The 22,236-nt window shown below is 58.6% G+C and overlaps 3 protein-coding genes across 3 annotated transcripts; 1 reads left to right on the top strand and 2 right to left on the bottom strand.

The window, feature by feature from the left end:
• On the bottom strand, positions 1–9,069 carry PIF1 (PIF1 5'-to-3' DNA helicase). Its single transcript, XM_029082773.2, has 13 exons — positions 9,015–9,069; positions 6,529–7,092; positions 5,316–5,442; positions 5,086–5,211; positions 4,325–4,478; positions 4,005–4,125; positions 3,143–3,249; positions 2,791–2,930; positions 2,123–2,229; positions 1,509–1,596; positions 752–897; positions 423–614; positions 1–296 (listed from the first exon to the last, which is right to left on the bottom strand). Exons 2-13 carry the CDS (start codon positions 7,081–7,083, stop codon positions 237–239), a joined length of 1,923 nt encoding a protein of 640 aa, XP_028938606.1. The 5' UTR covers positions 7,084–7,092; positions 9,015–9,069; the 3' UTR covers positions 1–236.
• Positions 9,070–9,250: 181 nt separating this feature from the next.
• Positions 9,251–13,284, top strand: FAM183A (family with sequence similarity 183 member A). Its single transcript, XM_003430180.5, has 4 exons — positions 9,251–9,484; positions 11,229–11,288; positions 11,982–12,085; positions 13,098–13,284. The coding sequence occupies exons 1-4, from the start codon at positions 9,352–9,354 to the stop codon at positions 13,197–13,199; spliced, it is 399 nt and encodes a 132-aa protein (XP_003430228.2). The 5' UTR covers positions 9,251–9,351; the 3' UTR covers positions 13,200–13,284.
• A 126-nt stretch (positions 13,285–13,410) lies between these two features.
• Positions 13,411–22,206, bottom strand: EBNA1BP2 (EBNA1 binding protein 2). Its single transcript, XM_029082201.2, has 9 exons — positions 22,105–22,206; positions 17,988–18,071; positions 17,683–17,852; positions 16,601–16,724; positions 14,917–15,006; positions 14,397–14,472; positions 14,195–14,288; positions 13,894–14,056; positions 13,411–13,733 (listed from the first exon to the last, which is right to left on the bottom strand). The coding sequence occupies exons 1-9, from the start codon at positions 22,177–22,179 to the stop codon at positions 13,683–13,685; spliced, it is 927 nt and encodes a 308-aa protein (XP_028938034.1). The 5' UTR covers positions 22,180–22,206; the 3' UTR covers positions 13,411–13,682.
• Between the last annotated feature and the right edge of the window lie 30 nt (positions 22,207–22,236).

Here is a 22,236-nt window from a genome sequence, read left to right on the forward strand (position 1 = left end):
TTGGAAATTCTATCAAAGGATGCTTTATTTCGGCCCAGCACGGGGCAAGGAGGGACACTGCGGTCTGGGAGTTGGAGTGGAGGGGAACCAGCCCCATCCCAGCTCCAAGGGAACAGGGGAGGGGAGAGGGCCCCGCGTCAACGCCCCCCCCCCCCAAGAAGGGGAAACACCGCTCCTGTGGAGTAAGGCAAAGAGGAAGGGTCCCATCTCCCCCACCCCCTAACCAGAGACAGGGTTCAGAGATCCGGGGCCACATTCTCCTGGTCAGAAGCGTCCCCTTCTTCGGTCGGAGGCATCTGAAATGCGCACGGGCCCGGGTCAGGTGGTGATCTTTGGGTCCTGATCTCACAACGCCCCTGACCGCGGTCACCTAGAAAGCCCCCCGTCCCCGGCCCCGCTCCCCACCCTCAGTCCCCTCTCACCTCACCGGGCCTGCCCTCCGGCCGCAGGGAGGCATAGTAGCGCAGCACCCGGGGGTCAGACCGCACCACGTCGGGGTCAAAGTCCAGCACGCGGAGGCCCTGCAGGCTGCGGGCTCTGGACAGTGCCACGTAGGCCTGTCCGCTCTCAAACACCCGAGCCAGAGAGATCTCCACGCAGTCCAGAGACATGCCCTGGAGTCAAGAGATCGGAGGGGCAGGGAGGCCGTTGAGAGTGGGGTGCAGAGTCCGATGCTCCCCCTTCCAGCTCCAGTCGCCCCCCCCCCCCCGTTTCTCGGCGGGGGCTCTCCCCAGCCCTCTCAGCCACCAACCTGGCTCTTATGGATGGACAGGGCCCAGGCCAGGCGGAGGGGCAGTTGCTGGCGACTCAAGGGTTGCCCCCCTGGGCTCTGCAGGTTCCAGCGCTCAAAATGCACAACCTCCGTGACCCCACATAGAAATCGCACTTGGGGGAGCCCTGGGAGAGGGAGAGACAGAAGAGACAGAGACAGAGACAGGGCCCAGGTGAGTGGGACGGGCAGGGAGGGAGTTGGGGCATAGTTGAGACAGCTGAGCGATATATGTAGGTATTTATTGAATGCTTACTGTGTGCAGAACACTGTACTAAGCGCTTGGAAAGTACAGTTCAATAATAGAGACAATCCCCATCCACACCGGACTTAGTCTTTGCGTGGGTACGGTCCGGTAAGAATAGACATGGTCCGAGGGAGCCGGACCTGAATATAAGCTACGGGTAAAAGACACCACCGAGTATAAGATGTATCGCTAGGTTCATCTGCAGAGACCAGGGAAAGACCTCCATCCCACCTTCTCCTCCCAGTGTGTGAAAGCTCACCCCAACCCTGGTGTCCTTGTAGCGCTGACCCTGGGACAATCGAGGCCGACCGTTTAGCTCTCCCCAGCCTGCCCACCTTTCCCCGTCTCCGGCCAGTTTGCCCGCCCCGACCCTCCAGCCAACACCCCCAACTCGAACCCACCCTCCAGATTACCTGGCTCCCGGAATCCACACCCCTCACTGCTGCCCCGCCCACACAAGCCTCCCCGACCCACCCCACCCCACCCACTCACCTTTCTCTCCGGCCTCAAATCCCACCACAACCCCACGGGCCCCGTTCACCAGTCCTCGGGTCACCGCCAAGTTCTTCACCAGGATCACCTGGGATGGACGGGAGCAGCCCGGAGAGGATGAGGCCGAGGGGGAACCGAGACCAGGGGCAGTCAGGAGAGGACGAGGGCGGGGTGGAAACGGGGGACGGGAGAGGTCAGGAGAGGAAGAGGCCGAGGGGGAACCTGACCTGACCTGACCTGATGGGACTAAGCCTCCCGGTCTCCTCCCTCCCTTCCCCTTCCCCCTTCCGAGCCCTGCCTCACCCCAAATTTGGGCTCACCCTGACCTAAGCATGGTGCCCACTACCACGCTGCTGTCTGCCCACATCTAGCTGAGGTCTGTGCCCGCGCTTCCGGTCCTTGACGACCTGCGACGTGGCCCAGGGAGCGAGAGAGCTGCAGCGGGGTGGAGAACTGGGGCTGTGGAAGCTCTGGCTGCTGGACCACCCTCCCCCTGTTCAACCCAACGGAACCTCAATGTGGGGAGGGGGAGCCGGGGGTTGGGGTAGAGGGAAAGCCGCCTTCCTGGATCCCGTCCCAGTCGTCAGTCGCCTCCTACCCCAGCCTTCGGTCACCTGGGCTCCCAGCTTAAGCTGCAACTGCTGCCCCACTGGACACTGCCTATTGATGGTTCCGGCTTGCTCGGGGTCACTGTCCACAGCCTCGTAGCACCGCACAGCCCCTGGGGGTGACGGAGTGGGTCGGGGTAAGGGAAGTGAAGCATGAGAAGCACTAAAGACCACCCTGCCGCCGCCGCCGTCCGTCTGAAGGAGGAGCGGCCGTCCCACACCCACCAGCAAGGAGCTAGACAGAGTGACTAGTAGGTTTAAGGATAGAGATGAGGGTCTCTTTATTTAGAAACCTGAGAAACGAAAGGCTCAGAGACCCCTCTCCACCTAATAATAACAACAGTGGTATCTGTCAGGCACTTACTACGTGCCGAGCACCGGAATAGATACCGGATAATCTCGTCAAGCACAGTCCCTGTCCCACGTGAGGCTCACAGTCTAGGGGAATGCAGAATGAGCTTAGCGATGAGGAGGCTGAGGCCCGGAGAAGGGAGCGACTTGCCCAAGGTTACGCAGCGGTTAAGTGGCAGAGCTGGGATCAGAATCCAGGTGTGCTCTGACTCCCAGGCCCGTCCTCTTTCCACTAGGCCACGCTGCTTCCCGGCGAGCCTCAAGGTCCCGTGCGGATCTCCCCGCTCAGACCCGTCCTCCTGCCCCCCCAAGCCCCGCCTCACCGGGCAGCTCCTGAAGACGTCGCCAGTTTGTCGTCTCCACGTCATCCTGGTGGGTGCAGAGCCGTGTGGCCACCACCCCATCCCGCTCCAGCTTGTGCCCGGCCGTGGCCCGCAGCTGCCGGGTCACCTCCTCCGGGCATCTGGAGGGGCCGGAGGGCAGGACGGGATGAGGGGAGGGGTCTGGAGGAAGGCGAAAAGGAAGGGCCCCTATCCCCTGGATTGCTGGGGGCAGGGAGGGCGGGGGTGGGACAGTCGGGCTTGGTTTGGGGGATGGAGGAGGAGGAGGACAGGAAGGGGTGCTGCCCCTTCCCCGGGGACCCCGCTTCCAACGTCTTCTCTTGGACGGCCCCACCTGCCCAGCCGCACATTCCGCAGCAGGGAGATGAAGGCTGGGTCGCTCTGCCTCCGGACTTGGGTCAACTCCATGGTCACCTGGATGCATCGGGACCAACTCCGGGCCTGGGCGGGGTGGGGGGAAGAGAGGATGGAGCAGTCTCACTGAAGGGTGGGAGCACCGGGCGACTGACAGAGCAAGGCAGAGACACCTGCGTTAGCCTGGGCAGCAGCAACATACTGAGTCCCTGGCCGGCCTGGGCCTGGCTGAGGTTATCTCATACCCCGGGTCTGATCTGTCTCCTCGACGTGGTTTGCAGGGAGAGGTCTACACACCCCCTCACGCCATTGCATTTCCCTTGCAACCACTCAAGAAGCACCACGGCCTAGAGCACGGGTCTGGGAGTCAGAAGGACCTGGGTTCCAGTCCCGGCTCTCCCACCAGTCTGCTGTGTGACCTCGGGCAAGTGGCTTCACCTCTCTGTTCCTCAGTTCCCTCGTCTGTAAAATGGGGATGAAGACTATGAGGCCCATGGGGGACAGGGACTGTCCAACCTGATTACCTTTTAACAGTGCCTGGCATGTAGTAAGTGCTTAACAAATACCATTCCAAAAAAAAAAAGAATAATCAAAGGTAGTGAATGCTTAGTTACGCTGGGAAAGAACAATACGTTGGGGCTGGTTGACCCTATCCCTGCCCTAAAGGAGCTTACAGATTAACTAGGGGAAACCAATACTAAAATAACAGAGAAGCACACATCCTTGTACTCTGCTGCTTCCCCTAAGTGCTCTGTTAGCCTAGTTTTTCCCGCTAAAAAAAGCGGAGCTAGGCACAGCCCCAACCTGGGCCACCTGTGGAGCCCCGGGACTCTCGACCATACCTGGAAGCAGAATTGGGGGCGCCGCGTGCGGTCCCCTGAGCTCACGGGTGGCAGCTGCAGGAAGTCACCACAGATGATGAGCTGGATCCCCCCAAATGGCTCCTCTCGCTGCCGCACGGCTCTATGGAGGGAGAAGGGGAGGAGGAGGGCGGCGACTCGGGGCTGACTCCCAAATGCCCCCCCCAGTCTTTCCCGCAAGCCCTAGAGTCGCTGCCCGCTACCGTTCACCTGCCCATCCAGCCAATCCATCCATCCCCTCAGCTCCCGGTGTCCCCCGGTCTCGCATAGCCCCCCGCTCCCGGACCTCAGCTGACCCTCACCTGGCCACTGCCTCCAGCTTGTCGAAGAGCGCAGCCTCCACCATGGAGATCTCGTCGATGACCAGCCGCTGGCAGCTGAGCCAGGCCCGCCGCACGCCTGGGCGCCGGGCCCGAGCCACGCACTGCTCCAGGGGCGCCTGGCCTGATCCGATGCCTGCGGTTTGGGGGACAGTTGAGGGAACGGACCGGGGGCTTTCCCCGGCCCCTCTGCTTGACCGCCCCCCAGACCCACCCTCCCCACTCAGCCCCACTCCCCACCGCAGCCCTCTAAATCTACCTGGGCTCCGGCGCCCACCCTCCCCGGAAAGCCGAGTGGCGCTGGAAGAGCCGAGTCTGGAGAGGCAGCCCCAGAGCTTTTCTTTTTATGGTATTTGTTAAGCACTTACTATATGTCAAACAATGTTCTAAGCACTGAGGTAATTAGGTCAGGCACAGTCCCTGCCCCGCATGGGGCTCACAGTCTAAGTAGGAAGGAAAACAGGTATCCCCGTTTTACAGTTGAAAAAACTGAAGCCCAGAGAAGTTAAGTGACTTGCCTAAGGTGACACATCAAGCAATTGGCAGAGCCGGGATAGAACCCAGGTCCTGTAGACTGACAGGCCCGTGGTCTCTCCACTGGCCGAGCTGCTTCTCAAGGACCCTCAGGCCCTCCAGAGCCACCCATTCGTGGGGTCTCCTTTCGCCGTGCCCCCACAGCTGGGCCGGGCCTTCCCCGCACCTCCGAATCCCCCCCATCCAGCAGGGCCTTAGCCCCCCTGTACCCGCAAAGCCGTGCAGCGTGGTGCCCCCGATGAGGCAGGCGGCTGCCCCGGTGCTGGCCGTGGCCACGGTGCCCGCTGGGGGCACCGACCCCAGGATCCGCTTCATCAGAAAGGATTTTCCTGTGCCTGCAGGGGACGAAGAGCTCTCAGGGCCCCAGGCCGGGAGCAGAGCCCTCCCCGCTCTCCGATCCCACCCCCGGGCCGCAGCTCTCCTCTCCCCATGCCCCCACCTGCGCTGCCCGTGAAGAAGACACTCTTTCCACGGAGCACGGCGCTCAGCACCTGCTCCTGCTCCCGGGACAGCTGGAGCCGAGGTCGGGGCCGGGGGGACCGCAGCGGCTCGGGGGTGGAAGTCTCCTGGAGAGGTGAGAAGGAGGGAGCTCCCGGTTCCCTAGCCGTCTCCCGTCGCAATCCTGCCTCTGTCCTGGAACGCCCTCCCTCCTCATAGCAGACAGATAACGGCTCTCCGCGACTTCAAAGCCTTATTGGAGGCACAACTCCTCCAGAAAGACTTCCCTGACTGAGCTCTCCTCTTCTCCCACTCTTTTCTGCGCCGCTCATACTTGCTCCTTCATTCATCCTCTCTCCCTTCCCCAGGGCGCATAATAATGATAATAATAATTATGGTATTTGTTAAACGCTTATTATTGCCGGGCACTGTACTAAGCGCCGGGGTGGATACAACCAAATCAAGTTGGATCTAGTCCCTCTCCCCTGTGGGGCTCAGTCTCAATCCCCATTTTCCAGGTGAGGTAACTGAGGTCCAGAGAAGCAAAGTGATTTGCCCAAGGTCACACAGCAGATGTGATGGAGCTGGGATTAGAACCCATGACCTTCTGACTCCCGGGCCTGTGTTCTATCCACTCCGCTGTGCTGCTTCTCCTAGGTATATATGTATGTTTATTTAGGTACATATGTATATATCTGTAATTTACCTAGTTATCTATGTATTTATTTTAATGTCTGTCTCCCGCTCTAGACTGTGAGATCACTGCGGGCAGCGAATGTGTTTAATGTTATGTTGTACTCACCCAAGGGCTTAGTACAGTTGCACTTAAAGTACAGTGCTTAGATTTACAGCATGGCCTAGTGGACAGAGGCCGGGCCTGGGAGTCGGAAGGTCATGGGTTCTAATCCCGGCTCCGCCACTTATCTGCTGTGTGACCTTGGGCAAGTTACTTCACTTCTCTGGGCCTCAGTGACCTCATCCGGAAAATGGAGATTGAGTCTGCGAGTCCCTTGTGGGACAGGGACCGTGTCTAACCCGATTTGCTTGTATCTACCCCAGTGCTTAGTACAGTGACTGGCACAAAGTAAGAGCTTAACGAATACCGCGATTACTATTAATAATAATGATAGTCCTAGGTCATCCCACCGTCCCCTCCAACCCTTGTCTGGCATCCTGTAGGTGTCCCCTTCCCCCCCCCCCCGGCCCAATCTCACCGTGTCGGCCCCGGCGCTGGGCCGGACCCTGGCCCCCGGCCCCGGCCGCTTCCGGGGGGTGGCATCTAAGGTCGCGTCCGCATCCTGGTGCCGGTTCTCAAGCTGGACGGGGCTGAGGGCAAGGAAGGCCCGGGGCCGGGGGGCGAGCAGGCGGGCCCGGGCCGGGGTGGTGGGGGGCCCGGGGGCTCCGGCCAGCTTGAGCTTCAGGGTGCGCAGGAAGCGGCGCAGCCGGTAGGGAGGGCAGTCGGACAGCAGCAGCTGGACGGAGCCCGAGCCGGAGTCCGGGGCCGGGCCGAGCCGCAGGCCGCTCCGCCCGGACGCCGAGAACCGGGTGAACAGCCGGGCCGCCCGCAGGGGGAAGAGCCGGGGTCCCGCTGCCGCCCCCGCCTGCAGCCGCAGGACCAGCTCCCGCCTCTCGTTGCGGCCCAGGCTGAGCTGGGCCTCCCGCAGGACCTGCCGCCGCCACGGCTGCCCGCCCGGGCTCAGCTCCTCCACCGAAACTCGGCACCGCAGCTCCGTCGCCTCCTGCTCCGCGGCCTCCTGCTCCGTCGCCATCCCTGCTGCCTGCGGGCGGGAGGGTGGGTCATTCATTCAATCACATTGACTGAGCGCTTACCGTGCCCGGAGCACTGGACTAAGTGCTTGGGAAGTACAATTCAGCCACAAAGAGAGACCATCCCTGCCCACACCTGGCTTACGGTCTATAACGGGGGGAAACAGCAAAACAAGGGAACTGGCATCAGTACAAATAAATAGAATTATAGTTATCTACTTTAGTGCCGTGGGGCGGGGAGAGCAGGGAAAGAGCAAAGGGAGCCAGTCGAGGGGACGTGGGACGGAGGGGGAGCTGAGAATAGTCTGGGAAGGCCTCTTGGAGGAGGTGAGCTTTCAGTAGGGCTTTGAAAGGGGAAGAAGAGTGATTGTCAGGTGGATTTGAGTAGGAAGGGCGACTCGGGCCAGAAGTAGGGTGTGGGTCTGGGGTCGACGGCGGGGCGGGCGAGATGGAGGCCCAGTGAGAGGGTTAGCGCCGGGGGAGCGGAGTGTTTGGGCTGGGATGGAGGAGAGAAGGGAGGTGAGGTAAGTAGGGGCAAGGTGATGGAGAGCTTTGAAGCCAATAGTGGGGAGTTTCTGTTTGATTCTTTGGCAAGGAGCAGGACAGTCGGGTCCCCAGGCCTGGGGGCGCAAAGCCGGTCCTGGGGGTGAGAGCAGGCGTGACAGGCCAGGCAGGGTGTCAAAGGGCAAAGTCGAGGCTGGCCCGCCTTCCACAATGCACAGATTCAGAGCCAAGGTGCGTAGAACTGGACGTAGGCCCAGGATGAAGGGTGCCCAGGAAGCGACATAATAATAATAATAATGATGATGGCATTTGTTAAGCGCTTACTATGTGCCTAGCACTGTTCTAAGCACTTGGGGTGACACAAGGTAAAAAGGTTGACCCACCTAGAGCTCAGACGATCCCCATTTTCCAGATGAGGTAACTGAGGCACAGAGAAATGAAGTGACTTGCCCAAAGTCACACAGCTGACGAGTGGCAGTGCCGGGATTAGAACCCACGACCTCTGACCCCCAAGCCCGAGCTCTTGCCACTAAGCCATGCTGCATCTGAAGGCCGGCACGGCCTCCTCGCACACAGATTCAGAGCCGGGGGTGGTTAGAGCCGGATGAAGGGTGCCCGGGGGGCAACATCTCCCTCCCGGCATCCTTTGGCACCGCTCATTCATTCGATTGTATTTATTGAGCGCTTACTATGTGCAGAGCACTGTACTAAGCGCTTGGAACTGGACGGGCCAGAGGACAGCGCCAGGAAAGAATCCGTGCCCTGTGGAAGCCGGGCCGGCTTCGACTTTGCCCTCCGACACCCTGCCTGGCCTGTCACGCTGTGTCTCTCCTGCCCCCACCCCCGGGACCGGCTTTGCGCCCCCAAACCTGGGGACCCGATCGTCCCGCTCTCCACCAAAGAGTCCGTCGCCGACCTCTCTCCTCTCCAGACCAGAATTCCAACTCCAACAGCGTGGCTCAGTGGCAAGAGCCGGGGCTTGGGAATCCGAGGTCGCGGGTTCTAATCCCGGCTCTGCCACTTGTCAGCTGTGTGACTGTGGGCAGGTCACTTCACCTCTCCGTACCTCAGTCACCTCCTCTGTAAAAGGGGGATTAACTGTGAGCCTCACGTGGGACAACCTGATTCCCCTGGAAATCCACCCCTGCGCTTAGAACAGTGCTCGACACGCAGTAAGCGCTTAAGAAATTGATTAAGAATGGATTCAGCGCTTAAGAATAGATCGACTTAAGAAATACCAACATTATTATTATTTGTTGCGATTAAGTTGTCTCGTTTTTGTCCGTCTCCCCCGATTAGACCGTGAGCCCGTCGATGGGCAGGGACCGTCCCTGTCTGTTGCCGACTTGTTCCTTCCAAGCGCTTAGTACAGTGCTCTGCACATAGTAAGCGCTCAATAAATACTATTGAATGATTGAATGAATCTTACCGGCAGCCTCCACGACCTGGATGATGCTCGACTCCCTCTCCGCACCGGAGCAGGAGCTTTCAAATCTTAGCTCAAGGAAAGCAGCCAATCGCCTGAGGGGCCTTTAACCCTCTCGGCCAATCAGAGGCGTCGGGGGCGTGGTCGGGGGCGTGGCCTCCAGGGCGGGCCGTACCACGGGGAGAGGGGAGGAGAGGGAGGCGGGCGTTACCACTTGCGGGGCGGGGGGGACGACGCCGCCAAAGCGTTGCCTGGAGACGGCGAGCTGGGCCAGCAGGGCCAGCAGGGCCAGCTGGGCCAGCTGGGCGAGCTGGGCCTTGGGCCTCGGTGGCCAGGGGGCATGGCCGGCCACGCCAAGGAGAAGCAGCCGCTGGACGAGGTCCAGAAGAACCTGATCATGTGCGAGCTGACCCGCAAGGAGCTGCGAACCCAGAAGCTGCACACGCAGTACAGCGTGAACCCCAACAGCAAAGGTGTGGGCCAGAGCCCCATAAGAAGAAGAATCACGCTGGGGTTTGCTAAGCGCTTACTGTGTGCCTTGCGCTCTTCTAAGCGCCGCGGGAATAATGCTGGGATTTAAGTGCTTACTGTGTGCCCGGCACTCTTCTAAGCGCTGCGGTAATAACGCTTGGACTTGTCAAGCGCTTACTATGGGCCTGGCACTGTTCTAAGCGCTGGGGTAATAATGCTGGGATTTAAGTGCTTAGGTGCCTGGCACTGTTCTAAGCGCTGGGGTTATGATGCTGGGGTTTGTCAAGTGCTTAGACTGTAAGCCCGTCAAACGGCAGGGTCTGTCTCTATCTGTTGACGACTTGTTCATTCCAAGCGCTTGGTACAGTGCTCTGCACATAGTAAGCGCTCAATAAATACTATTGAATACTATGTGCCTTGCACTCTTCTAAGCACTGGGGTAATAATGCTGGGATTTAAGCGCTTACTATGTGCCTAGCACTGTTCTAAGCACTGGGGTAATAATACTGGTATTTAAGCGCTTACTATGTGCCTTGCACTCTTCTAAGCGCTGGGGTAATAATGCTTGTATTTGTTAAGCACTTACTATGGGCCTTGCACTCTTCTAAGCGCTGGGGTAATAATGCTTGTATTTGTTAAGCACTTATTATGGGCCTTGCACTCTTCTAAGCGCTGGGGTAATAATGCTGGTATTTGTTAAGCGCTTACTATACGCCAAGCAGTGTTCTAAACACTGGGGGAAGATACAAGGTCATCGGGTTGTCCCACGTGGGGCTCACGGTCTTCATCCCCATTTTATTCATTCATCTAGCAGTCTTTATTGAGCGCTTACTATCTGCAGAGCACCGTACGGAGCGCTTGGAAGGTCCAATTCGGCAATGAAGACCATCCCTGCCCAATAATGGGCTCACGGTCTAAACGATGAGGTAACGTCTGTAAGATTTTCCAGACGAGGTAACCGAGGCCCAGAGAAGTTAAGTGACTTGCCCAAGGTCACCCAGGAGACAAGCGGCGGAGCCAGCATTAGGACCCGCAACCTGACTCCCAAGCCCGGGCTCTTTCCGTTAAGCCGCGCTGCTTCTCAATAACCCCCTGGGAGAAAGGGGAGAAGGGACAGAGTGGGAAGGGAAAGAAGAGATGGGACTGGTGTCACTGGGTGAAGGGGTAGAGGAACGCTAGGAGAGGGAGGGCATCCCAATGGATGGAAAAGAGGGGGAAATGACCCAAGGCCCCCTGTGATCGACAGGGAGGCAGAGGGGCTTAGTGGATAGAGCAGGGCTCTACTCCCAGCTCCACCACGTCTGCTGTGTGACCTTGGGCGAGTAACTTAACTTCCCTGGGCCTCAGTCCCCCCCCCCCGTAAAATGGGGATTAAGAGTGTGAGCCCAGTGTAAGACAGGGATGGGGTCCAACCTGATTAAACAATCAGGTTGGGACTGTGGAACTCTAAAGGACTGTGCCTCGGTTACCCCCATCTGTAAAATGGGGATTGACTCTGAGCCCCACATGGGGCAACCTTATACCTAGTGTGTGGCACTTAGTAAGCGCTTAACAATTAAACACTATCATTATTAACTTGAATATACCCCAACGGAGAACGGAGCTTGGCGCGTAGTAAGAGCTTAATAATTAACAAATACCATCATTATTAACTTGAACATGCCCCGGCACTTAGAACAGTGCTTGGCACATAGGGCTTAACAAGTACCATAGTTATTATTATCGTTATTGATTATACCTCTCCAGTTCACACCTTCACCAGGAAGCCCATGTCCAGGCACGATAACATGGAGGAACCCGCAGATGGTAAGAGCTCCTTCATACAGGGCAGAATCATTTGGGGTGGGTCTAGTCCTCGGGCCAGTTTAGCAGGCCGGAAGCCACCTCTGCCCCTAATTCTGCCTCCTGTCCACACGTCTGACCTGTGTTCACGGGTGCCTCTGCTGTTTGTCAATGTCCCGTGCCCACCGCTGCCAGTCAATTCCCATTCTCACCCGTTGCACCTAGCCAGAGAGCGACTCTGTCAGGCCCCAGCCGGCAGGACTTCCCAAAGATTTTCAGAGCCGATCTGCCCTTGCGGGTGTCACGCGTCAGCACTGAAACCCTGACGGGATCCGAGGCTTGCGGCCGCGGGACCGGATCTTCCGATCTGCTTCCCTTACCCGCTTTTCGGCCTCCCCCGAAGAGCCTGTCAGCATCGGTATTAAACGCTTCCCGCGTGTGAACCTCGCAGGCTCCGGTACCCGGCCCCAAATCCGCTCGACGGCTTTCCTAGACTTTGAAAAGCAACATCAGGCCGGAAACTAGTCAGGAGTCCAGATTTCGGAATCACCCACCGAAATTGGCCCCTCGAGGACCGTCCTCAGGGCTCGAGTTAAAAGGCAGGAGCGTGAACGGCAGGGAGAGAGGTGGGTCGACACGAGTGACCCGAGGCCGATGAGGGCCAGCGGCCTCGGCTCGGCTTCCCTAATCCCGTCCTGTCCGTCTCTCCTTCCGCAGCCAGGTTTCTCAAGCTCTTTCACTACGCAGCCCAGGGACCCAAGATGAAATACCCGGAGCCCCAGACGGAGAGCCAGGAAATTGGATGGGACACGGAGCCCTTGGTGATCGTCTGACTGCTAGAGGAGACCCCCTTCGGGTGTTGGGGGAGGACGGGGAGAATTCCCCACAGGGGTCAGTGTGGCTTACCAGCCTATACCGACTTCCAGGTCCTTTCTACGATGCACCTTCTATGCCCACAAACCTGTGGAGGTCCAGGCCGGGGAGGGCGCAGAGAGAGGAGCGAAGGCAAAGAGCCACTGTCGTCCCAGGCCTGAGCCGGGGTTAATCCCGGGGTCGGGTTCCGGCAGAGGTTACCCCACCATAAATAAGACTCCGAGCAAGCCGTGCCCGACATCACAAGCACCCACGCCGTGGATCCTTCCGACACGGCGATGCGCAGTACCCAGGCCAACGTGTGCTTTGTCAGGCTGGTCCCCAATCCGTTACTGCGTCCCGGCCAGAATGAGGAACGAGAGTTCGTCTTCTGGTGCAATGGATTTTCCCACCGGACTCTCCCCTGCGCATCCTAAAAAGTCTGGCAGCAGCATCTGACAGATGATTCCAATCTTGGGCCCAAAAGTGGAGCACAGAGGAATGCCTGATAATAATAATACTGGCATTTGTTAAGTGCTTATTATGTGCCAGGCACTGTACTAAGCGCTGGGGTGGACACAAGCAAAACAGGTTGGATACAGTCCCTGTCCCACGTGGGAGCTCACAGGCTCAATCCCCATTTTAGAGAGGAGGTAGATGAGGCACAGAGAAGCAAAGTGACTTGCCCAAGGTCACACAGCAGACAAGTGGCAGGTGTCAGGATTAGAACCCAGGACCTCCTGACTCCCAGGCGTGTGCTCTACCCACTGTGTCACGCTGCTTCCCCAATGGGAAGGGAAGAAGAGGGGAGGGAGACAGGGCCGAGCCCATGTTGTTGGGAGGCGTCCCGGCAGCTCCCGCCCGCTCAGCATCGCCTCCTTCTCCATCAAGTGGCTCCACCCAGATGGGCTCTCCACACCCTGCCTGGCAGGAATGGCCGGGCTGCAGCCCCCCACCCTGATCCCCGCATCCCTCCTGCAGATCGGCACGGACTGGAGCGACCGCCGGCTGCGCTTCTCCCACCACACCACCGAGCTGACCAGGTACATGGCCGAGATCTGGCGGGGGAAAGAGCAGGAGTAGCCGCCGGGAGCCGGATCCGTCGGGTGCCTTCCCCGCTCCGGGCTGGCTCCCGCCAGCAGCTGGAGATAAACCCTGTTGCAAGTTCTGCCTCTGCTTCTCACTGACCCTCGCCACCTTGGTGCCCACTGCCAGGCAGCTGCCACCGGTACCTAGGCTGCTCCTCCGCCACGCGCCTGCCCACCCCTCCCAACTCACGGAACAGAGAGCGCGGTGGCAGCAGGGCAGCCGAGATGAGCTCTTTAATGTGGTACCCGGAGGCCCCGACACAGGCCCGGATCCACTGGGGAAAAGAAGTCCGGGCGGGATCGGCGGGTCGGGCACCACCTCGGGCGCCGCGCCCCTTTCCGGGAACTAACCGGGAGGCTGCGGGTTCCAAGGGAACCCCTGGGCCGGCCCAGGTCTCGCCGTCGGCGGACGGTCGTCCCGGGACGAGTCGCGGGCGAAAGAGCCCCGGGCCGAAACGCAAGGTGAGGGGCCGTGCCGTCAGCGGGCTCTACTCTTCATCTTCTGCCTCGCCCACTTGCCGGGTCTCTTCTGTGGAAGGAAGATGCGGTCAAAGCCCGCTCCCACGTGGTACCCCGCCCCCGGGATGGGTTTGGACCCCACGGCTGCCGGGTCCCCCACCCCTCCCCCTGAGGTCCCGAACCCCACTGTCGGTCCCTGGTCCCCGGCCCCCAGCCCCCAGCCCACTCACGTTCGATCCCTTTTTCCCGGCCTTCTTGGCGCCCCTGGCGTGGGCCACGCTGGCCCGGAAGCCCGACACGTCGTTGTGGCTTTCCCGGGTGTTCCATTTGGAGCCCTTCTTCTTTCCCCCGAAGCCAAACTTCTGGTTCTTGTAGCGCCGCTTGGCGTTGGGCCTGAAACGGACCTGGGCTCACTCGGGCTGCCACCACACTCCCGCCGCCCCGCTCCTCCGCCCCGGGCGGCCCCCGGTGAGACCTGAGCCCCGGGCAGGCCCGTCTCACGCTAGAACCCAGGAGGAAAGTCAGACTCACCCTTTCTTCGTCTGTGGGGCTTTAGCGTCCTCCTTTTTGGGCCGGCTCGTGGACCCCTGGTCGCCCTCCAGAAAGTCCAGCTTGTCTGTCAGGCCTGAAAGAGCCAAAGAGTACCGCGGTCAGGTCGGCTGAAATCGAGGGCCCGATGACCTGGGTGGCGATCACGACGGCCCCTTCCACCCCCGTCCCCGTGCCACCTGACCTTTCTGGTACTTCTTAATGGCATTCATCATGGTTGACTTCTCCTTCTGCCTCTTCTGCAGAACTTCCGTTTGTACCTGGAACAGGGAGGGTGGTCTGTCTCCAAGAGACCCCGGCGGCCCAATCCCTCCCCCCACCTCCTCCAACCTCAGCGCCGCCCGGTCTCGACACGACGTCGCCGACCCCACCCAGGCCGGCACTTTTCCATCAGGGAGGAGAAGGTGGGGGGAGAAAGCAGGCAAAGTGTTCACCGCTGACATATTTCCACAACTGCCGACGTGGAGCGATGCCACTTTTCCCCCAGATATGGATGAGGAGAGGCCACCTGACCCCGTGCCATTCCTAAGATGAGCCTCCCACTATTTTCCCCACCCTCCTCGACCCAAGTTTCCCGTGACCCCTGGCATTCCCAAGAAAACCCTCAGGAGCCCCCGAAATGCCCCAAGACAACTCTCTCTGCCCCCCACCGACATTCTCCCTGAGGTCGTAAACTCTACTGGCCAGGAGGCCCCCGCCCTCACCTTCTTGCCGAATTTCCGCAGGGCTCGGAGCTGTTTGGCCTTTTCAGACTTCTCCATGGCCACCTGCTTCGCCTGAAGCTTCTGGCGGATCTGAGGGAGAAAGAACCCGGGGGGTGGGGAACAGCCACGGATGCCCGCTTTTCGGCAAAGCAGAGGTTTTCCAGTCTCATCCCACCACCCCACTCTGCGGTCTGAGTGCTAAGGAGCCCAGAACTGTAACTGTCCCATTGAACGCCCCCACACCTCCAAACCTCGCCTCTAGGAGACAAGAATTTAGCCGTATCACAGGATCTTGAAGTCCTAAGTTCCTTGACCTCTCCCCGCGTGGGGAGAGAGGGGAGTGTGCCCTCAGCCCCGGTCTCACACCTGCTGCCGGCAGTTCCTTCTTGACCGAAGAAACGACAGGTAACTGGTCGCCCCCACCTTGATACCTGAACTCAAGTCAGTTCGATAAGACGGGGGACGCAATTTCAGTTAGAATAAAACCAGGCAGGTGGCCACCTGGGAGGGACGGATCTCTTGAGGGGCAGCGTTCTCACCTGGGGAATTATCCTACAGGCCCGGGTCCCGATTACTTGGGCTCCTGGGGTTCTAACGACACCCTTGAGCCACGCCAATCAGACACAACCTGACACCTCCTGCCCTAATCAGAACCCAACACCGGCAAGAGAAAGAAAATTTCACTTGACCACAGGGACCCCAACCCTCCTACCCGGTCCCGAACGTTCAGGGAAAGCTAACTCCAAGGAACCACAACCGGCTCAATAGGCAAATCAGTTTGCACATCAGGGACCGTTTCGGCCCACTTGTGTGGATCTCCCAGCCCTTCCTAGTGGAGACCGCACGGTCCTGCAAGTCAGACAGACCTGGGTTCTAATCCCGGCTCGGCCACCCGTCTGCCGTGTGACCTTGGCAAGTCGCTTTACTACTCTGGGCCTCAGTTACCTCAGCTGTAAAATGCAGGGGGTGGGGATTAAGACTGCGAGCTCCATTAATAATAATAACGATAGTAATAATTATGATATTTATTAAGGGCTTACTGTGTGCCAGCAACGGTACTAAGCTCTGGGATGGATACAAAAAAATTGGATTGGACACAGTCCTTATCCCACACAGGGCTCAGATTTAATCCCCCTTTTACAGATGAGAAAACTGAGACACAGAGAAGGGATCTGCCCAAGTGACGGGGCTGGATTTAAAACCCAGGTCCTTCCGACTCCCAAGCCTACGTTCTGTTGACGGGGACTGTGTCCATCCTGACAACCCTGTACCTACCCCAGCGCTTAGTACAGTGCCTGGCAGATAGTAAGCGCTTAATTACCACTTTGTAAAAAGACCGTTCCCTCAGCTCGACGCGACCGTGGCCACAGAAACGCCAATCCCGGCTACCTCGAGAGCAACGTTTCTCGACCAGGCGGGAAGGCGGAAGAGAAGCCAAGGGCGAGGCTGACCCACAGAGTGTGAACGTCTCCGTCCCGCACTCAGGAAATCCACGTGTGCCGAGGGAGCAGACCAACCGGGATGGCAAATTCCCATTCACCAGTTCCCAGTAACTCCCGAAGGCCCGCTGGCAAGAGTACTGACCATCCACCGAGCCCCCCGCCTCCAGCGGAACCGTCAGGCCCGAACCGGGACCCCTCTCCCCCTCATTCTCCACACCGGTGCCAGGCACCCCCAGACTCACCTTCTGCATCTGCTGGTCCGACTTGGCCATTTCTGCGAAGTAGTCGTCGGGCCGCTTGGTGAGGACCTTGTGCTGATGGAGGCGGGGCAGGGCCGTGAGCACGGCCGCCTGAGCCTGGCGATAGCTGAGGGAACAGCGGGATCGGGTGGACGTCCGAGGGGGCCGCGGAGGCTCGCTGCCCAAGCGGCCGGCCGATTCCCCGCTTCCTCGACTCCCAGCCCACCCCCCGCCGAACACTCCCCCGGGAGAGAGGGAAGCGGACGGCCGGGCCACGAGGCGTCGCCGCTCGGACAACGTGCACACGACGGGGTTCTGCGGGCCCCCGACGAGGTCCTCGCTCTAAAGGGCACATCCCCGGTGCCTAGCACAGTGCCTGGCACATAGTAGGTGCTTAACAAACACCAGAATTATTGTGATACGCTATGTGCGGCAGGAGCCGTCGTGAAGGCTGGCTGACATTTCATCAGCAAACCATCGCAAAAATGCCCGCCCCCTTCACTCAGTCAGTCAGTCGTACTTACTGAGTGCTTCCTGTGTGCTTAGCACTGTACTAAGTGCTTGGGAGAGTACAATACAAGAATAAACAGACACATTCCCTGCCCACAATGATCTTACAGTCCTGAGGGCCTCCTGGAGTCACTCCCCTTCTCCTTGTCCCGAAGAAATGTCCTCGCCAAACACATTCCTTCCCGCCGCCCAGAACTGGGTTCCCTGGGGACACCCAGCCGGCGGGATGAATGTGAAGGGCAGCAAAATCCCCCCGTGTTTCAGAAGCATTTCTAGCCCCATTCACTTGTCCCCGTCTGGTTCGCCGCCTCCTAATCCCGGCTCTGCCACTTGTCTGCTGCGTGACCCCGGACAAGTCACTTAACTCTGGGCCTCAGTTACCTCATCTCTAAAACGGGGATCAAGCCCCATGTGGCACAGGGACTGTGTCCAACCTGATTAGCACGAATCTACCCAGCACTCAGAACACTGCCTGACCCACAATAAGCGCTTAACAACTACCACCACTATTATCGCCCTCCTGCCCCCCCCACCGTCCCCAGATCTTCGGCCCCAGGGGACCCTGGCTCACGTACAAGCTCATCTCCCTCTGGAAGTCGTCTTCCGGGTCGACCGCTTTCTGATCTGGCGTGTGAAGCGTGGGCTGCGAGCTGGGGATTTCTGGCACCGGCCCCAAGGTCACATCAAGTCTTTCGATCCAGGCCAGCTTCTTCTTGAATTCGGACAGACAGTGCTTCAGGCCGTCCTAAGAGGGAACCCGAGCCCGGGCCCGTGAGGGGCACCCCAAGCCAGCCTCTCCCGCCTGGGCCCGACCGGCTTGGACCCGCTCCGTGCCCCCGAGGGGCCGGGGCCGTTCCCGCTGCCCCAGACCCGCACTCACCACGTTGTTGACCTTCTTCTTCGGCCCTTCCAGCACAACATTGAGCCCGGGCTTCAGGATCCCTTTGGAGAACGCTTCCTGCAGCTGTGAGACACAAGGGGACACGCTCAGATTCTCCGCTGCCCCTTCGGTGCCCAGCCTGAGATGGGGACAACTCTGTCCACATGCCCGCGGGCATCCGATGGGGGCGGGTGCCCAGCCCACTAGCCTCCTCCGGCACCACCTCGCACCCCACCGTGGCGAGCCAAGGCCGACCCCTTGCCTTCATCCTCCGTCCGGTCCGGAACTCCCTCCCGCTTCACATCTGACAGTCCACCGTTCTCCCGACTTTCAAACCCTTTTTCTTTTACGGTAAGCACTTGCGTGTCCAACACGATTCTAAGCACTGAGGTAGGTACAACTTAATTAGGTCGGACACCGTCCCTGTCCTGCACGGCGCTCGCCGTCTAAGTAGGAGGGAGAACAGGCGGGTAACCCCCATTTTACAGTTGAGGCACAGGGACATCGTGACTTGTCCACGGTCAGAGGGCAAGCGATTGGCAGAGCCGGGATTAGAACTCAGGTCCCCGACTCCCAGGCCCATGCTCTTTTCACTAGGCCATGCTGTTAATCTCCTATCAATCGGTGGTATTTATTGAGTGCTTACTGTGGGCAGAGCCCTGTACTAAGCACTCGAGAGAGAACAACAGAGTTGGTAGAGAGGTTCCCTGCCCACCAGGAGCAGACAGTCTAGGGGGGAGAGGGACATTAAACTAAATTAAGGATATGGTCGTCAGTGGTCGTCGATATCAGATACTTAAAGGGAACAGATCCAAGGGACACAGAGGAGAGAGTAGGGGAAATGAGGGCTCAGTCGGGGAAGGCCTCTTGGAGGAGACGTGATTTTAATACGGATTCGAAAGTGGGGAGAGCGGTGGTCTAACAGATATAAAGGGGAAGATCCAGGCCAGAGCCAAGGAGGCGAGATGGGGGTCGGCGGTGAGATAGGCCAGGTCGACAGTGGCATTAGAGGAACAGAGTACGGAGACCGGGCCGTAGTAGGAAATCGGCAAGGACAGGTAGAAGAGGCAGAGCCGATCAAGTGTCTTCAAGTTGACGGTAAGAAATTTCGATCTGATGCAAAGGTGGATGGGCAACCCCTGGAGGTTCTTGAGGAGTGAGAGGGTGGGGACTGAATGTTTTTTAATAATAATAATGTTGGTATTTGTTAAGTGCTTACTATGTGCAGAGCACTGTTCTAAGCGCTGGGGTAGGCACAGGGCAATCAGGCTGTCCCACGTGGGGCTCACAGTCTTAACCCCCATTTTACAGATGAGGTAACTGAGGCACAGAGAAGTTAAGTGACTTGCCCAGAGTCACACAGCTGACAAGTGGCAGAGCCGGGATTCAAACCCATGACCTCTGACTCCAAAGCCCAGGCTCTTTCCACTGAGCCACGCTCAGACAATGATCCAGGCAGCAGAGTGAAGTATGGACCGAAGGAGGGAGAGACAGGAGGCGGGGAGGTCAGCGAGGAGGCTGGGGCCGTAGTCCAGGTTGGGATAAGCTAAGTGCTGGGACTGGCGTAGTGGCAGTAGGCGAGAGCACGGGCCTGGGAGTTGGGAGCTGGGTTCTAATCCCGGCTCTGTCACTTGTCCGCTGTGCAACTTGGGGCAAGTCACTTCACTTCTCTGTGCCTCAGTTAGCTCATCGGGAAAATGGGGATTAATGTGAGCCCCACGTGGGAGAGGGACTGTGTCCAACTTTATTGCTTTGTATCTACCCCAGCACTTAGAACAATGCCTGGCCCGTAGTAAATGCTTAACAAATCAAATGGAAAAAAAAAAAGGCACAGAACCGGAGACAGGAGTCCGGGGTTCTAATACCCAGATCTGCCACTTAACTTGGGACCTCAGTTTTCTCATTTGTAAAATGGGGATAATAATACCTATGGTCCCTCCCCTTTAGACCGTGAGTCCCAAGTGAGAGGGAATCAAACCCAGTGCTTGTCACTCCATAAACAAGCTCGTTAAGGGCAAGCTCATTGTGGGCAGGGTTAGTGTCTGCTAACTCAGTGGTACCGTACTCTCCCAAGCGCTTAGTATTAGGCTTTGCACGTAGTAAGCGCTCAATAAATACTAATGATTAAGTCGGTTGTTCAGTCAATTGAATTTATTGGACGCTTGTATGCAGAGCCCTGTACTACACACTTGGGAAAGTACCATATAACAATAAACAGACACATTCCCGCCGCTGACAATTTAGAAATGAAGACAGCCTTCAATACAAATAAACCACAGATATAGCACTTATCAAACACCGCAGATAAAGGATCAACAGCCTTGTTTACTGTAATTATTATTGCCTCTGTCCCTCAGAGAGAAACAGCATGGTGTAGTGGCTAGAGAAAGGCCTGGAGATCAGAAGGTCAGGGGTTCTAATCCCGGCTTCGCCACTTGTTTACTGTGTAAATTTAGGCAAGTCTCTTCACTTTTCCGGGCCTCGGTCACCTCCTCTGTAAAACGGGGGTGGAGACCGTGGGCCCCACATGGCGCAGGGGTCTGTGTCCGACCCGATTTGCTTGCATCCGCCCCAGCGTTTAGCACACTGCCTGGCACGTAGTAAGCGCTTAACGACTACCATCATTATTATAAGAGAAGCCGCGTGGTTTAGGGGAAAGAGCCCGGCCTTGGGAGTCGGAGGTGGTGGGTTTTAATCCCAACTCAGCCACTTGTCAGCGGCGTGACTTTGGGCAAGCCGCTTAATCCTTCATTTGTATTTACTGAGCGCTTACTGTGTGCGGAGCATTGTACTAAGCGCTTGGAAAGTACAAATCGGCAACAGAGAGTCCCTGACCAATAACGGCCTCACAGTCTGAAAGGGAGAGACGGGCGGTGCGACAAATCAAGTAGTCAGGCATCAGTGCCATCAAAATAAACGGGATCATAGCTATATCCACGTCATTGACAGAGTAATAAATCACATATAAAATATAAACAAGTGCTGTGGGGGAGCGGAAGGGGGTGGAGCGTGGCTCAGTGGCAAGAGCCCGGGCTTGGGAGTCGGAGGTCGTGGGTTCTAATCCCGACCCCTCCACTTATCAGCCGTGTGACTTTGGGCAAGTCACTTCACTTCTCAGTTCCCTCATCTGGAAAATGGGGATAAAAACGGCCAACCTGATGACTCTGTATCCCCCCTCCCCCCGCGCTCAGAACGATGCTTGGCACATAGTAAGCGCTTAACGGACGCCACCATTATTATTATGAGAGCAGAGGGAGGAAGTAGGAGGGAAGGGGGCGGAGGGAAAGGGAGGGCCCTGGGCACCGGTTACGTTGTCTGCCAAACGGGGGCTGAAGCCCGTGAGCCCCACGTGGGACGGCCTGGTTCCCCCTGGGTCTCCCCCCGCGCTCAGCAGCAGCATTGGGGCTCAGTGACAAGAGGCCGGGCTGGGGAGCCAGGGGGCGTGGGTTCGAATCCCGGCTCCGCCACTTGTCAGCTGGGTGACTCTGGGCGAGTCACGTCACTTCTCTGGGCCTCAGGGACCTCCTCTGGAAAACGGGGATGAAGACGGGGAGCCCCACGGGGGACAACCTGATCACCTCGTAAGAATAATATTCATGTTGGTATCTGTTAAGCGCTTACTCTGTGCAGGGCACTGTGCTAAGCGCTGGGGGAGATACAGGGTCATCGGGTGGTCCCACGTGAGACCCACAGTCTTTATTAATGCTGGTATCTGTTAAGCGCTTACTCTGTGCAGAGCGCTGTGCTAAGCGCTGGGGGAGATACAGGGTCATCGGGTGGCCCCACGTGAGGCTCACAGTTGATCCCCATTTTCCAGACGAGGTCACGGAGGCCCAGTGAAGTGACTGGCCCACGGTCACACGGCTGACAAGGGGCAGGGCCGGGATTCGAACCCATGACCTCTGACTCCCCAGCCCGGGCTCTCGCCACTGCCCCACGTGGGACAAGCCGAGGCCGCTGGCTCCCCCTCCCCCGGCGCTCCGAACGGTGCTCGGCTTAACAAATGGGGATTATTCAGAGCGGTCGGTCCCCGGCCGGGGCCGAAGGGGCACCACCAGCCTCCGGGTTGCGATGGGAATCCCGGAGGGCTCCCTGGGGGAGGAGGGGAGCCACTCACCTCCCAGTCCGTGACCTCGGAGGCGTCGGACTCGGTGTCGGACGGGGAGGCGGTGGAGTCCGCTGGATCGGCCATGCCGGCAGGCGGGCAGGAGGGCGGGGCGGGGCGGGGAGGATGGGGCGGGGAGGATGG

The sequence above is a fragment of the Ornithorhynchus anatinus genome, chromosome 17 (assembly GCF_004115215.2).
Source record: "Ornithorhynchus anatinus isolate Pmale09 chromosome 17, mOrnAna1.pri.v4, whole genome shotgun sequence".
In the NCBI taxonomy this organism is placed as follows: domain Eukaryota; kingdom Metazoa; phylum Chordata; class Mammalia; order Monotremata; family Ornithorhynchidae; genus Ornithorhynchus; species Ornithorhynchus anatinus.